The following is a 16,892-nucleotide window of genomic DNA, read 5'->3' on the forward strand; positions in this document are numbered from 1 at the left end:
AGAATCGGAATCAAAATGAGCTATTCCGATTCCAACCGTTTGATTGGGTGGAATCAGAATCCAATTCTCATTCCTGGTGGAATGGTATTTCCCCATTTGAGGGAATGGCCATTCTCTTCCCTTCTCTTAGAAATGAAATCCCATTCTTACCGATTTCAATTCCCATTTCTATTCCTGTTTGAACCATGGTTTTTAAAACCGACCCAATGATCGACCTAATTAGGGGTCCAATTACCGGGTCAAATGGTCTGACTGTTCGAACCAAACACTCGGCTTGTTCTGACAAAAAAATAAAAATTTTAAAAACGGTTAAAACCATTTGAACGATTAACCACTCGATTCAGCGATTCATTGACCAAAATCAATGGTTTTAGTGGAGAAATCCGGTTTTTGGGGAAAATGACTGACTGGTTCCCGATTTTTCAAATCCGATCGTCCAGTCTGATCCAATTTTAAAATCCGGTTTATGGGAATAAGCCATTCGATTCCAAAAGATATTGCTTCCGTTTCTGATTCGGATTCCGGTTCCCATTCGGCCTGCAAACCAAAAGGATCCTTATATTTTAGCTAACTGCATGCATGCGTGATGCGGTTACGTACGCTGCTCCGCTCCATTTAAAAGTTTGCTGCCGACGAGAGTGAAAAAAGCTGATCGCTGGCTTAGTACAATTGCGTGATTGAGACAAGAAACAACACGATACTCACTTTTCTGTTGGAACTAGGAAGAATGGCCATAGGCCCTCATTTTCTAATCCTCAAAATCCACATGTTAATGTTGACGAAGAATAAATTATCTTTGCGTTGCACTGTTACGCACATAACCAATTTTTTCCTTGTATTATTTGGTATCTGTTTTCCTATAAAAAATATTTTTTGGTTGATTTTTCCTCAAATATCGTTGAGTATAGATATTATTATTATTAAAATACTAACCGACAGTTTTTATTGGGTCAATGATAGATCATTTGGCCCAGCATAAAGTGAGACGTTCCTTGATTAGTGAGACATTTGTCTCAATCAGGAGGAGCCTTGACCTAATCAATCAAAAGTTCTTTTATAACGTTCTTATTAATATTAAATGCGTAAGAAAACATTAGGGACTGAACCTGATATACTATATGCAAAAAGAGTCTAAAAAGGTCAAAAGCTCAATTGAGATTTTCTAGTCCCTCGTTGCACCTTGCTTCAAGGGTTTGGGTCTCGGGTCGATTTCTCTGTTTGTTTTGTAGGTTGGATTGCAGCAAGATTCATTGATAATTGGTCACGGGTACGGGACTGTTCATCATTTTCTTTAACCTTTGGAAACAACTGCTTGGCAGCACTACCAGAGCTGTCCAAAAGAATGCCTACAGCTGGTGTCTCTGGAAAACGATACCAATGGCCGTAAGTTATCCTCTTTGGGGAAAATCAAAAGCCAGATTAGTATTAATACATGTTTTGTTCTTTCTCAAACATAAAAAATGTAAAAAAAAAAAAAAAATCTAAGTAGATGAGGATTTAACATTAATTATCAACCCTTTTATGTATGGAAATAGAATTGAGAATACTTGGTCATTCTTATGAAGAAAAAGAAGAAGGACAAATTAATGAAACTACATATAAAAGTTTAGATTAGTTGTAGTTGTAGGATGATCAGTTTGTTATTCAAATAAAACTACATATAAAAGTTACATACTGTATTCTCTGTAAATCTGCATTTTCTTAAAGTGTTTGGAAGACCATCACTATTCACTAAGGTGCCTTCCTTCACGTTCTGACTTCTGCTGAGTTGGGTACTGGATTTAATTCAACGATCGATCATTCACCCAACCCTGCACATGCTAATGCCTGAACAACTTTCAACGTTCGAACTGACCGACTCTCTGCATGCGGCCATGCGGGCTTGGGCCCCAAGTTACTTAATTGGCTTACGGAACTGATCAAAAATAATGTTTGGTTTCCATTTTATTACTATGTGTTCGATAAAAGAAAAAGCAATTCTAAAGAAAATTTACAGTAGCAGTACTAATAATAACATCATTATGGTAATTGAAAACGTAGAACATTGAGATTGCGGGTTTTATCATTTGTCCTCTAAATTTCTCTTTCCTTCTGTTCTTTTCTTTCTTCACTTCCCTCTCTCTCTCTCTCTCCAAGCTAAAAAGCACCTCACGAGACCTCACTCGGAAGATCTTCCTCTTATTCTATTCTCTCTCTTTCCAGTCGACATTGCAAAGCAGATGCAGATTCATTGAACCCGTGTTCTCGGAAAAACGATTGCAGGATATGAAAGGAATCGATCTCTTCTGTTCCTCTCCAGCTTCAACCGCCATATGTGCAAGCATGGATCAACGGTCCATGGTTCATCATGGTGGTCGAGCCATCGATCGCCACAATCCTCATCTTATAGACGGAAGAAGAAGCACAAGCCTCCTTCCCTATTCATCTCAGACCCAGCCACCCTCGAAGCCTAAACCTTACCATCATCAAAAGAGTAGGAAGAGTTCTGCTACGCCCACTGATCTCAACACCCCTCAGGGTTCCTCCAGATATCTCTTGAGTCATGACTCCTCCGCTTTCTTCGACGTCTTGTCGGATTTCGATCCGCCCAGGGAATTGGTTCTAGACCAACGACCAACGAAGCCTCAGGCTGTAAACACTGATCAGCCTCCTGCTTTCAAACAATCTTCTTCAATTGGCTCTCATAACCAGGTTTATTACGTCCCCCCACCCCCATCTCTGTACCTCCATTGTTCTTCTTTGTTCGTTGTTGCCATTAATGATGACAATGCATGATTATATTTATGAGGATGAGCTTAAAGAGATCTTGTGCAGGTTGTGGTTTTGAGGGTGTCATTGCACTGCAAGGGCTGTGAAGGGAAAGTGAGAAAACACATCTCCAAAATGGAAGGTAAATTAACCAAACATTTGATTACAGAAAGAACGATTCCTAAGATGCTCTTCTTTTCTCAACTTTGTCTCAATGAAATATGAATAACCCCTGAAATCTGAATCTCCTGCTCTGTTGAGAACGAGGCCTCCAAGCCAAGGCTGCTAGCTCTCTCTCTCTCTCTCTCTCTCTCTCTCTCTCTCTCTCTCTCTCTCTCTCTCTCTCTCTCTGTTTTAATTAGATTGCTGACAATATTGATGTGCTGGTGTTGTTGGATTTTGCCAATGTGAGCAGGGGTGACATCATTCAACATAGATTTCGCGGCGAAGAAGGTGACTGTGGTCGGGGATGTGACGCCGTTGGGAGTGCTCGCCAGTGTCTCGAGGGTGAAGAAGGCACAACTGTGGCCGTCGTCTTCGTCGCTTGGCTCGAGTTATTGTGAAAAACAGAGGAGGGAAAGCTGAGAATATGAAAGTTACATTGGAGACCGTGTGTCTTTGAAATCAAAGGATCACTATTTCTTTAATCTGCTACAATCTGGTTGTAATCTAATATTGTCGTTGTCGTGGTCGTGGTATCCGGAGCCAAATTCTTGTCGCTGAAAAGAGATCTAAGAGTAGTGAGCGGAAGAAGAGTGGGAAAAGAAGATATTGAGTTCTCTCATGCTCTGTTCTCATGATTTCTCTTTTCATGGAAGAAAGAAACAATTGTCTTTTGGGTTTTCTAAACTGTCTATGTTGTCCTATTTCCATGCAATTATTTTTTCTTATTCTGCTGATCCAATTAATACAAGAGATGAGAACATTTTGATTTTTCTGCCTAGTAATAGCAATTAAACTGCAGAACCTATTAAGTTTTGCTGAACAGTATCCTTGGCCCCAAATGCACTTCTTCCATTGCAAACCATGCAAACACATTTCTGTTCCTGTTTTCCCTTCCCACAATTAATATGTTGGGAAACCTTAATTTATCTCGTCAGCCCCTGGGTATATTCATGTGTAACTTTGGAATTGGAGTACATGGTCCTTAAGGCCATGTTTGGTTTAATTTTCATTCTTTTTTATTCTTATACAAGATGAAATTCTAAAATGGACAAGAATGGGTAAAAATAGTTAGAATGAGAAAATATTGCTATGAACCAAATGTTTTTTTCTTAAAAATGAATTCTTTTCATACTTACAAGTGTACTATGTTGCTCATTTTCATTCTTCAACAAAAAAAAAATTGTGCTTGTACTCATGTATTCATAAACCACCAGCCTAGGTCTCCAAAACTATTGGCATAGATGCTTACTGGTGGATGGCCAGCAGTTAGGGCTATCAATTGAACTAGATTTGGTCCAATCCAATATTGGTCCATTTATAAATTGATTGGACCAAATTCAGTCCAAATCCATATAAACCAAGTCCAATTCAGTTCAAATAAAATGCAAATGGACCGGATCAGGTCCAATCCAATCCAAAGTGAATGAATAAAAGTACTTTTATAAAAGTGATTTTGTAAAAGTGTTTTTTTAAGTGCTTTCATAAAAGTGTTTTCATGTAAAAGTACTTTTATAAAGTGCTTTCGTCAAAGTAAATTTCATAAAATTAATTTCATAAAACTGCTTTTGTAAAAGTACTTTCGTAAAAGTTATTTCATAAAAATACTTTCATAAAAGTATTTTATAAAAGTACTTTCATAAAAGTGTTTATATGTCAGCTTCAGTTTTGATCAATTTCAAATTAGACAAGGTTTTGGCCTCATAATTAGATTATTGGGAATTTGGTTTAGGTCTGGTTCAAACAAATAAGAATATGGACCAATTTATTTTGGATTAGCCCAATCCAATAATTATAATTGATCGTCCAAATCCAATTTGATAAGCTTTGAATCGGATTGGTCCATTAACACTCTTACCAGTAGTCAATGTCTATCAAGATGAGTTTCCACGGTAATCCACTAGTAAACATCTAAGGCAGCAATTTTGTAGGTAGGGTTTCCTCAAATAATGAAAATGAGCAAGACGGGGCATGATTATTTTTCATGCTACAAACCACCTCGATTTTTGTGCTATGGGCTGATTTTTCATTCTAAAAAGAATGTGGCCCGTGTCATGAATTTTATAACCAAACACTCTAATGTTATTCATTCTTGCTCATTCTTGACCTGAATGAGCAAGAATTAAAAGAATGAGACACAAGGTTGGGAATAAATATATGGCAATTCAAAAAAAAGTTCTGAACTATGGATAGATTGTGTGGATCGGATAAGTCCATACCACACTTTTTAGATCTACACAATCAATCATAAATGTCTACTTTTTGCATTTTATATGGTAAATAAATTGAAAAAAGGCATCAATATGTAGATAACAATTGCATTTTTTAAATAATTAAAATTTATTATTTTAAATATTAAAAAGTTAAAAAAAATTAATATTTAAATATTATTTTATTGATACAAATATTTAAATAATGAAAAAAGAATTGAGAAGAAGAACCATCGGACTTGTGCTAGAATTAACATTAAAACTTATTGTTTTTTGACAAAATATTAAAATTTAAAGATTATTAAAAGATTAAATAAAACGAGAGTAATTTGACCAATGTAATGCACATGCATTACACTGGAATATTTCCACAAACTGTTCACACCATAGTGTGAATCATCTACGAGAAAATACTATGAACGATAAATTAGGGTGTGGCTCATCCTATCCATGCTATTTTGTGAACAGTGACCATTCACACATAGCAAAACATCATATCTTACTATATAGACAGGATCCAAACGATCCCATCCACAATATTTACACTCTTCCGATTACCGAACAACACCTAATAAGTTTTATTCAAACTGGGACCACTATAATATATATAAGAAATGGAGATCGATGATACCACCGACCCAACTTAATAAATATTTATTGAGATAATAGGTCGTGTTTATTAGTTAGTATGAACTTCTTATATATTATGATTAATTGATGGATTTTCTTACTTGTATTAGGATTGAGTCAAAGTCAAGGAAAAAAAAAAAAAAAGATAGAATGGTACCGAAGACTTTTTTAACAGCATGACATCAAATCTTGTAATTTGAATTCGAATTTGATTGAAAGTTGAAAAAGCTTGAATTGAAAGAACCCGTGATCTGCAAACTGCAAAGGAAACGGTTACGTATGATCAGTCGGATGTGTGCGTGGAAGACTGCATGCATGTGGTGATGAGTTGTCTAATAAGATTCACATCCATGCGCGCGGGGAAAAAAGTCCTTTCTTTTCGCATGTGTTTGGAAGGGGAAGCACAATGATGAACAACTTTTTTCTTTGTGATTCTGAGGTCTGCCCTTTCTTGTCTCCGCAGTGCACACGCAATTAATTAATGGGAGGTGATAGATGACATAACAAGAAGTAAGGGTGTCAATGGATCGATTTTGTATTGGATTCCGTATAATCCAAAATTAATTTGGACAGATTGGATAGATTAACAAGATATATTGGATTGAATCAATCTGGTTCAAAATATTTATTAGATTGGATTAGACCTGGTCCGTTAATAATAAATTTATATTGAATTGGATTGGATTAAACTAATATCTGATCCATTGATATAAGATAAGAATATAGGTGTCAATGGACTAGGTTTGGGTTAAAACCAATTTAAATCAAAATGAATTTGAACAGATTGAATGGTTTAGACATTGAATTGAACCGGTCCAAAATAGTTCAAAATATTCAGACCAAATCCAGGCCAATTGACACTCCCAACTATTGGATTTTAATCTCATAAGAGATTAAATCCAATGGGTTTGATTGGTCAATTACATGAGAAATTGCACCTGCACACTTGATTGAAAAATCTGTTTTTCTCTTACAAAACCCAATTTTGAACTTGTCCCACATTGGATAATTATAAGTTTTGTTTTCAGTATTTCAATAGAAGTTGATTTACACTCCTTAGAATTAGTAGAGGAGAGTATGGGGATTCGATATTGCGCAACGCATGCGCACGTGTGTGTGCTACGCAATGAGGTGCTTTAGAGGCGCACTTTGCGCGTACCCACGTGGTTCGCGATGGGCGGCTTTGGTTTTGGTGCATTGCTGACCGTTGATCACCGTTGATGAGATCAACGGTCACGATTCGATCGGATGTAATCAAGAGGCACAATTCAAAGTTAGCATTTTAACTACTTTTTAAACAGTCACAATGTTTGAAATTATGACTGTTCAAGGTGCTTTCTCTAAACCAGCACCTACCATTTTCTCACACCTCTTCACAAATTATTTAAGGAGCATGAATTAGACTCCAATACACACAATTTCGAAATTTACTCTCTCTCTCTCTCTCTCTCACTCCGGACTGCTACAGTCTCACAGAAGGTTTCTTTGGAGACTCTTCAACTTTGCTGGTTGCAGATTCTCGCCCAAGGCTCTGTTGTATCCTGGGAACAAATTTACCTGTAACCCAACAGCAAACTCAGTGCAACTGAGTGGGGGCCAATAACATTTTAAAGACAGTGTCTTCAGACATACCTCAGAGCTTCTCCTCCAAAATTACACTGACCCCATCTTTCCCAACACTAACAATAAGCACGCACTCTCTCTCTCTTAATAGGAAAAGCAAATAATGTGAGAGACCCCATATTCTCGTCTGCTCTTGTGATCATAGATATCTCTTCTAGGGCCGGAGTTGCTGCTGTACCCACTTATAATCAACCATATATGCGGCATAGAGAAGTACTACGTAAACAGTTGTTAAACCCTGGCCAATTGATTATTACTTTATTAGACCAACCGTACTGATCAGTAATTTAAAGGATATGATCCATCTTATAGGCCCATATGCTTGAATAATTGAATTAGTCGTTTGTGGCTCAGAGTACAATTAAGGAAAGTACTTCCAATCTACTAAATATTAATGAGGGAGAAATTCCCCCTTCCTTTAAGTCTCAAGATTTATCTCCTTCCGTGGATTACGTGGCTAGGTGATGGGAATTTACCCAGGTGTCCACTTTTGGGACTGTGTCAGGCCTATGCACATTCATTAATTAATTTAGTTGTACACAAACGCAGAAGAAGTTCAACGCTCTGATTGAGCATTGTGACGATATAAAGTTTAATTCTTCAAGTGATGAACAACAACTCCAATGTAGTTCGATTAACGCTTCAAAACCTAAACCAATATCTCATTTCCAGAACCAGAACCCTCTCCACTCCTTTGCTCCTGCAGTCCCCATTGGTTCTCAACATTCCACAATCACCTTGTGATCATGGGGAAGACCAGATACGCCTGCATTCTTAACTTGATCATCTTTCTCTTCATCAGCAATGAATCAGCCTCATCAGCTCGCATCCTAGGCGATCAATCACAATACCCACACCCGCGTGTCACCCATCACCCAATCATCTTCTTTATGGACGATGTGCTTCGTGACACCCGTCCATCGTCCATCCCGGCGACCACAAACCAGCAGAGTCCATTTCCTGCAGAGCCTGTTGACCTGTTCCCTCCAACTGAAGGAATGTCCCCACCTGAACTGCCACCGACGGTGACGGGGCCCTCCACTCAAACCCTTGACATTTCTAGCGTGCGGCTACCGTTCCCGGCCATGGCAACGCTTCAAGGATTGGAGTTTGGGACCGTAATAACCATCAACAAGGAATTGAGAGGAGATGAAGCTAAAGGGTCGCGGCTAATCGGAAAGGCGCAAGGGATGTATGTGGGAAGTTGGGAGGATGGAAGCAACCACATGGTGGCAATGACGGTCAGATTTGCTAATGGAGGATTCAAGGATAGCTTGAACTTGTTTGGGGTGCATCGGAGTGATGTCGCAGCTGATGAGTCCCACGTTGCTGTTATTGGAGGAACTGGCAAATACAATGGTGCAAATGGGTATGCAACTGTCAAGGACGTGACCCCAGACTCTGCCTCTGATCAGTATGCCGCCCACGAACCTCCTCCTGCTGGCAAAAACCTTCTTAAATTCACCGTATACCTCATCAGTTATTAGCGATATCGATGGTGGGGCATTCATTAATATTTAATAAAAAGACTGCCTCTCTCTCTCTCTCTCTGGTTGAAGTTAAGCAGCAGGACTCAAAAAATTTATCCTCTCTCCCCCTTCTGTGTTTTTTGTGTACTCATCTGGGCATTGTGACAAGATGATTCATAGTATGTATGTTAGTGGAATTAATGCTAATCAGTTTTTAACCTCTCTATCAGTTGGCACCTTGACCTTAAACAGGGCCCAAGGTTCAAAAGTACACAACTACTTATCCAGATTGAGCTTGAACTGAAGCCTGATGTGGTACACGTTTTCGGAAAACAGAGCTAATCCTTGTGGATTAATTTCCTATTTAAATACAAACAAGCTAATTTTATCTTCTCACCAGTGGCTATGTTTATCAAATTTTGGCATGTGCCCGAATAATTTGGGGTGGCACTGCAATTTTCGGATTTTATATTTCTGTCGTTTTTGGTCATAAATATTCATTTGATTAATTAAAACAGCTCAGAAGATGGATGCTGGTAAATAATGGCATCCGGATTTGTTATTAGCATATATACGATCCCATAAGGCCTGGATGATGGTGGATGATGGAGATGATAATTCACAGATGGCGTGGTAATTTGTAACATTATAGATGGGATCTCTTGAAAACAAAATTCTATGCACACACCCTTAGGCCATGTTTGGTTTGAAGGAAAATGTAGGGAAAGGTAGGGAAACCTTTACAAACTTTGTATTGGTTTCCTTGTCTTTCCCTTCCTTTCCCTACATTTTTCTTCAAATCAAACATAACCTTAGGGGTGCGTTTGTTTTTTTTATTTTGAGAGGGAAAGTTGACAAAAATGCCCTCTTTTAATAATATATTTTTATGGTTAAAATTGTCATTTCCTTTTTTACTTGAGAAATAAAAGAACATGGGTAAATACACTTACCTGGATAAGTATTTCCTAAGAAAAACTTGCCCAAGTAAATATATTTACCAAGATAAGTAACTTACCAAAAAGCAAATGAGGCCTTAAAGTAGTACTATTGGCAACTAATCCCACACACATAGGAATTATCTCTCACGAGATGTAGGCTCAACACCGGCATGTGCACTTAAAGTACTCAAACTCCTTATCTTTTTTATAACTTACTACATGATCTTATTATATATTTACATTAATTCCACCTGAATAAATATAATGTGTCTCGGATATCAATTAAGTAAGAAAAAGTGTTTCTATACAAAATAACCCACAGGACCATTTGGAGAGAGACCCATAATTAGATTTGTTCATGGGTCGGGTAGCCCGACGGCCTATCTTGGCCTGAACTGTTATTTTTTAGGCTTGTACAAAATTTCAGGCCTGTAGGCTCAAGCTCGGTCTTTAAATATCAGGCCCGGTCATTTTTTGGGCTGGGCTTAGGCTTTTCTCAAATAAGCCCAGCTCGAACCCAAGCCCGACCGAATACTATTATATATAATAAAAAAGCATTTATGTTATATATAATAAACTAGCAGGGACCTACGCAATGTACGAGATTTATTAAGTAAAAGATAAATAATAGAAATGGTCATTTACTAAAATACCCTTATAGTTTTATTGATTTACTAAAATCTACCATATAATTAGCATTTTTACTAAAACACCACTTATAATTTGCAACAGATTTAATCAATATTCCATTAGATGATAGTGGAAAATGATAGCATTGAACCTAATGTTCATTTAAATAAATTTAATCAAAAGAAAATATAAATAAAAATACCATCATTGCCCATAATAAGACATGGGCAACCACTCTATTGGCTATATTTGGCCAATTTTGTTTTTTGTATAAAAAAATGTTAAGAGTTTTTTGGAATAAAAAACCATGGGCCTAATGGCAAAACAAACACTCTTTAATGAAAGATTGATTAAGTAAATAAGTTGTAAAATAAATGGGATGTTTTAGTAAAATGAAAACTATAAGGTAGGTTTAAGTAAATATGTAAAACTATAAGGTGTGTTCCAGTAAATGACCATAATAGAAACACATAAGATTATACAATTGTTTTATATATTCAACTTTTTAAATAATTAATAATTATTCACATTTTACATACTACTTTTAATAATTTTTTATAATACAAAAATAATAATAATTAATTTCATTTAGGTTTATTCATCAAACTTACGAAACCACCAACCTGATCAACTTGACCCGACTTGGTTGGTTTGCTAGTATTTTAGGTCGGCTTTGGTTAAAACATTTCCCAATTCGACCAAGTTGGATCAGTTTCACTTTGCCCATTTGTAAACCGACCAAAATCGAACAACCTAACCATAGATATATATTAATATTTTATATTTTATATATAATTTTTAATATGAAAAAATCAAAAATTTCCCATACTTCTTAGTCTAAAATGTTTTATTTCATAAATCTAATTTTTAAATTTATTTTTTTTAAATTGCACTATAATTTTTAAAATTTTATTTTATTTTTAAGTTTAAATATTTTGAACTGACTGACCTTTTGTGAAAAATGAACCCAAACCAATACAGCTTGAGTAGGTCAATTTTCCCAAAATGTCAATCGATTTCAACTAACCAACTCCCCAACCTGACCAGGTTAATTTGGTTGGCCAAATAGCCTATGGTCGGACCAAACCAACTCATGAACACTCATAATTTTAGCTCAATTAATAGTCTTATCTCCGATAAATAAAAATAGTCTAATATCCAATAATTATTAAAAATTTATAGCGAAAATACATAATTACTGATAATGAAAAAATACAATAATTACAAAAAATACAATAAGTACTAAAAATATATTAACTTAGTCAATAAATAGTATAATCTCAAATAATAATTTAATCTCTAATAAATATTAATTAATCTATAAGTTATAACAAAAATACAATAAGTATAATAAATTAAATCTTAAAAAATGAATAATAGTAGTTTAATCTCCAATAATTATTGAAAGTTTTATGTTAAATAACAAAATAAAATAAATTTATATATAATCATTGAAAATACATTTATCACAAAAAACAATAAATAATTACTGAAATACAATAAAATTTAATTTTAGTATATATAATTATATAATAAATACAGATTAAGAGTTTTAAATTATTATTAATAAATATTATTTTTTTAATTTTATTTTCTCGGATTATTACTTGATATAAGTGAAATTAGTTATTTACAATATTATATAAAAATATTAAATTATTATTAATTTCAATATTATGTTATAATTATTTTTCTACTTTGAAGAAATTTTTTAAATTTATTACATAATTCTGTTTACTTTAACTATTTAAAATATAGTTATTATAAACATTTAAAATATAGTTATTATTAAATGTGTGAAAAACATTTAAAGTGATAATTCAAAAAAAAACATAATTTAAATTGTTAGTACATAATTTAATGATATATTTTGTAAAAATATAAAATTATTTTTTGTTTTTTAATAAATATTTTAAAGTTATTTTATAATTTTATTAGAATATTTAAATAATTCTTCAATTTTTTAATCCAAACTTTCTTTAGATAGATGTAGATAAAAAGTAGGGGAGAGGATAAATAGGAATTAGAGATAATTTAGGAGAGAAACTCTCTACTAAATTAGAGATAATTTTGGAGATAAATAGGAATTAGAGATAATTTATCAGATAAATAGGAATTAAAGTTAATTTTGGAGAAAGTAGGGAGGTAGTTTAGGAGAAATTTAATTAGTGTTAAATTTAAAAAAATAAATATAATTACCGTTAATGTTGTTAATTACTGATAACGGGTTTTTGGGTTGGACTTCTAATTAGTCCGATGTCGTTTCTTACTATTAAATATAGTAATTAATTATTGTTAATTACTGTTAAATAATTATATTTTTTAATAAATATTGTTAATTATTTAGAAATATCATAATTATTAAATATATTGTTAATTAATAAATACATTACTGTTAATAAATCTTGTTAAATGTAATTTCTTACAATTTAAAAATAATTATTGTTAACTAATAATTACATTATTTTTATTGTATTTATAGTAATTTATTAAAATACTATAATTATCAAAATACTGTTACTTACATTTTAAAATACTGTAATTATAATTACTGTTATTTATTGTTAATTACTGTTTAATTATTAGTTTATTAACTAAATAATAATAATAATAATAATAATAATAATAATTATTATTATTATTATTATTATTATTATTATTATTATTATTATTATTATTATTATTATTATTATTATTATTATTATTATTATTATTATTATTATATAATGAAATGAATTATAATCTGCCTTTTTAAGACACTCATATACTCTACGGGTCCACATAAATTGACCCTTATATGTCAAACCCATAAAATTATACATGTCATTAAATTTAATTTGAACTGTTTATTGCTTTAATTTAACCATACTTATTATTATTAACAATTTATTTTAATATTTAATTTTAATTTTTTGTTATTGGGTAATAATATTAACTAAAATTTTAATTGTTTAAATATTTACTTAAAATATTATTTTCCAACCAAGTAAATCTAATATATATACATATATATAAGGTTTTTAGGCTACAGCCCCCACCATTTAGACACGTAGCTTTTTCGAATTTAGACACATTGCATTTTTTTTAGAAGATGTTAAAATCCATAGACCCCTACCACCATTCAAACAAGTGGCCTTCTCATTTTTAAGAAAGCTAGACATGCAACAATTTTTGAGAAATTCCTGCTAAAGCCCACAACCCACTACCCCATACTACAACCCCCCACCATTTAGACACATGGCCTTCTCATTTTTCTGGAAAGTTAGACACATGGCATCTTCCGAGAAGTTGTTGCTAAAGCCCACAACCCACTACCACCATTTTCAATTCATTCCTAAAAAATAGTGAAAATGCAAATGTGATTATCCACAACTACTTCTGCTTACATTCTATCAATCTCACTTAATCATTAACCCCCTACATATCATGACAAAAGAAAACTATCCATATTCAATGAATTATTAAAACAGTTATTTTTCGAAATAAATCTTTCTTAAAATTTTAATAATTATTTAAAATATTAATAATATAAATTTAACATTATTGATTCTATAATGTAAATTTAACATTATTGATTCTCCGTACTTAATACAGGGCCATTCACTAGTTAGTTTGTTAATTTATTAAATTAATATAATATTAATTTATAAAATTACACAAAAAATAAAGCATTTTGTGTGTAGATTGGGCTCAGGTTCAAGATCTAAGTCCAGTGGTCAAACCAGGTTCTACCCACAATAAAATACATTATGCCAGCGTTTCAAGTCATCGCATCATAGGGGGCCGCATGCATATTCAAAATAATTCCGATTTGCTCCTCAAACAAAACCGTCTTCATCCTGTCAGTCACTTTCTGCCATAGATTAAGAATATCTTCTCATAAATAAAAATATGATGTGAAAGTGTGAGGACCATCCCCTCTCGCATGCTGACACTGTGGCATGAAATGCTTTCTCAAAATATCGAAATCATCAGGGGTAAATCTGATCAAAGACTCTACATTGTTTTTATCTCTTAAGGGGACAAAGCAATACAAATGAATTTATACAGATACAAAATTATGACAGTGCAAATGATTTGAGTATAAATTTTCATATTTTTCGTTAAAATTTTAAATTTATTTTATTTAATTACAATACAAATGAAATAAATTAATACATAAAGCAAAATAAAGTAAAACCTAAAACAAAATTAAACACAAGAATTTACATTTTTTTTTCATTTGCACAGCCAAAGGGAACAATGATTGAAATGAAAATAATGAAAAAATGTATGATGCCCCAAAGACTATCACAGGGAATAGAAATCTGCTACCAATGAAACGGTATCGACATTATCTCAACCGACCACTGCAGCTGTACATTAGGAAATCTGTTGTGAGCGTCTATTGGTAGCAGATGCGGTGCCTCAAAGTCCTAGACTCCCAGGTAAATTTTGATGAAAATTGAAAAGGCAGCTGATTGGTTATAAGTTTTTCCCCTATCATGTCTTTTTAATAAAAAAACTATAGAAAAAAATGAGCAGCATTAAATATAAAATACAATTCATCAACAAAAAAGAAAATCAAAATAATAGCATCTCCTTCTGGCTTCTACCACACCTCGCCCTTTTCTCTGTTGATAAAACCCAACCAACACTTGGATTCCAACCACACCTCGCCCTTATTTGGTAATTGGAACCCAACTACCCAGTCCACGTCTGCTCCACTTAATCTACTTACAGACAAATAGCAAATAGGGTTTTGGTTTACAACCAAACACGGATGATTTGAGAAGAAACCAAATTTACTGAACAACTACTACATCTTATCAGCTCCACTGTCGACTACAACCATCTCTTCCCACTATATATCACTCCTCAGCTTCCTTCCCCAAACCAACAAAAATCACTTGGACTCGCAGCATCTCCTCTCAAACCACAACTCCCCCAATGGCTAAACATCTCTCACTTGCTTCTGCAACACTTAAGACAACGATTTACGTCCTCTTGATAACCATCACCGTCAGATGTGCCAACTCAGCTAGGACCCTCATGGAGGAGGACGCAGCACCACCGGCTCCTGCGACTGCACCAGAGGCATCGAGTCCTGTGACAGCACTTGTTCCTGATGCGGTACCTCCTGCAGTAACACCGGTCCCTGACGTGGCACCGGAGGCAGCTCCGGCGATCACACAACCAAGTAATGGAGCAACTGGGGTAGGAGTTACCACTAGTAGTGTCACCGCAACACACCCTGACGCAAACCCCCCATTGTCCTTCTTCATGCACGATATCCTAGGCGGGACAACACCGTCGGCGAAGGTGGTGACCGGGATCGTTGCCACCTCCGGTATGAACGGTATCCCTTTCTCCAGACCGAATAGTGGTGTCTTCCCCGTGAACGGAGGAGTTCCACTCTTTAACGGTAACAACGGCATTGTCAACAACAATAACGTTCCATTCCTTGCTGGCCTTGGCGGCACAACCACCAGCAGCACCGTTATTCAGAACAACGGTAACAACAATGTGGTCAATGGCGGCAACAATCTTCCTTTTGTCGCTGCCGGCCAGCTACCAGCCGGAGCCACTCTTCAGAAGCTCATGTTCGGGACAATCACCGTGGTCGACGATGAACTAACTGAAGGACATGAGATGGGGTCTTCCGTGGTAGGGAAGGCGCAAGGGTTCTACTTGGCCAGCTCGTTAGATGGGAGCAGCCAGGCAATGGCACTCACGGCACTGTTCCATGGTGGTGGTCATGAGGATGACAGCATTAGCTTCTTCGGTGTCCACCGAACAGCAGCCCCAGAGTCTCAGATTGCTATAGTTGGAGGCACCGGAAAATATGAGAATGCAAAAGGATACGCCACGATTCAGACCCTTCATCTGTCCGATCAACACACGACCGATGGCGTCGAAACCGTGCTTCAGTTCAGCGTCTACCTCGCTCACTAGTGTGTTTGCTCCTTCGCGTGCTTGAATTGGTTCGTTAATCTTCACTGGGTTACGTCGTGTTGGACGGAAGAATAGGTCTCTACTACTTAGTTCATGTTATCTTATAGCTTCAATGATGGAATGAGAACTATTATGTTGTACTTGTACACTTTAGCTCTCTCTCTCTCTCTCTCTCTCTCTCCTCCCCAAGTTATATTGGGGAAATCAGTTCTTTGAAAGATATCTGCTTCCCGGCTTGGGAGATTTGACCCATTTTGGGCCTTTTGGCAACCTTCTTCCCGGTTTGCGAGGGAATATATATATGCTGCCAATAGAAAAGGGCAAACAAACAACTCGGGACATTTTAATGCATCTGCTTAATGGGCTATCGGGGCCGGGCGAGCTACCCCAAGATTTGTCGGGCCTTTCCTTCCAAAGTTAGAGAGAGAGAGAGAGAGAGGAGAGAGAAGAAGAAGTAGATGAAGAAGGCAACCTTCTTCCTTAATGTTAAGTAGAGCATTTCTAAAGGACAAGTCGATAAACATTGTAGAGTTTGTGCCACTACAAGG

At 35.2% G+C, this 16,892-nt stretch overlaps 2 protein-coding genes and 1 pseudogene across 3 annotated transcripts; all 3 read left to right on the plus strand.

Annotated features, from left to right (window-relative positions):
- The first annotated feature begins 2,015 nt into the window (after positions 1-2,015).
- On the plus strand, positions 2,016-3,691 carry LOC148870126 (protein SODIUM POTASSIUM ROOT DEFECTIVE 2-like). The gene is made up of 3 exons (XM_088972187.1): positions 2,016-2,691; positions 2,815-2,890; positions 3,164-3,691. Exons 1-3 carry the CDS (start codon positions 2,266-2,268, stop codon positions 3,331-3,333), a joined length of 672 nt encoding a protein of 223 aa, XP_088828313.1. The 5' UTR covers positions 2,016-2,265; the 3' UTR covers positions 3,334-3,691.
- Positions 3,692-8,119: 4,428 nt separating this feature from the next.
- On the plus strand, positions 8,120-8,860 carry LOC148870127 (dirigent protein 25-like). Its single transcript, XM_088969953.1, has one exon. It carries the CDS (start codon positions 8,120-8,122, stop codon positions 8,858-8,860), a length of 741 nt encoding a protein of 246 aa, XP_088826079.1.
- Positions 8,861-15,272: 6,412 nt separating this feature from the next.
- Positions 15,273-16,488, plus strand: LOC148870128 (dirigent protein 9 pseudogene; annotated as a pseudogene). The gene has a single exon (XR_016108134.1). The product of XR_016108134.1 is annotated as a dirigent protein 9 pseudogene (transcript).
- The last annotated feature ends 404 nt before the right edge of the window (positions 16,489-16,892 follow it).

The sequence above is a fragment of the Nelumbo lutea genome, chromosome 2, assembly GCF_056320005.1.
Source record: "Nelumbo lutea isolate HS-2025 chromosome 2, American lotus-T2T, whole genome shotgun sequence".
Lineage (NCBI taxonomy): Eukaryota > Viridiplantae > Streptophyta > Magnoliopsida > Proteales > Nelumbonaceae > Nelumbo > Nelumbo lutea.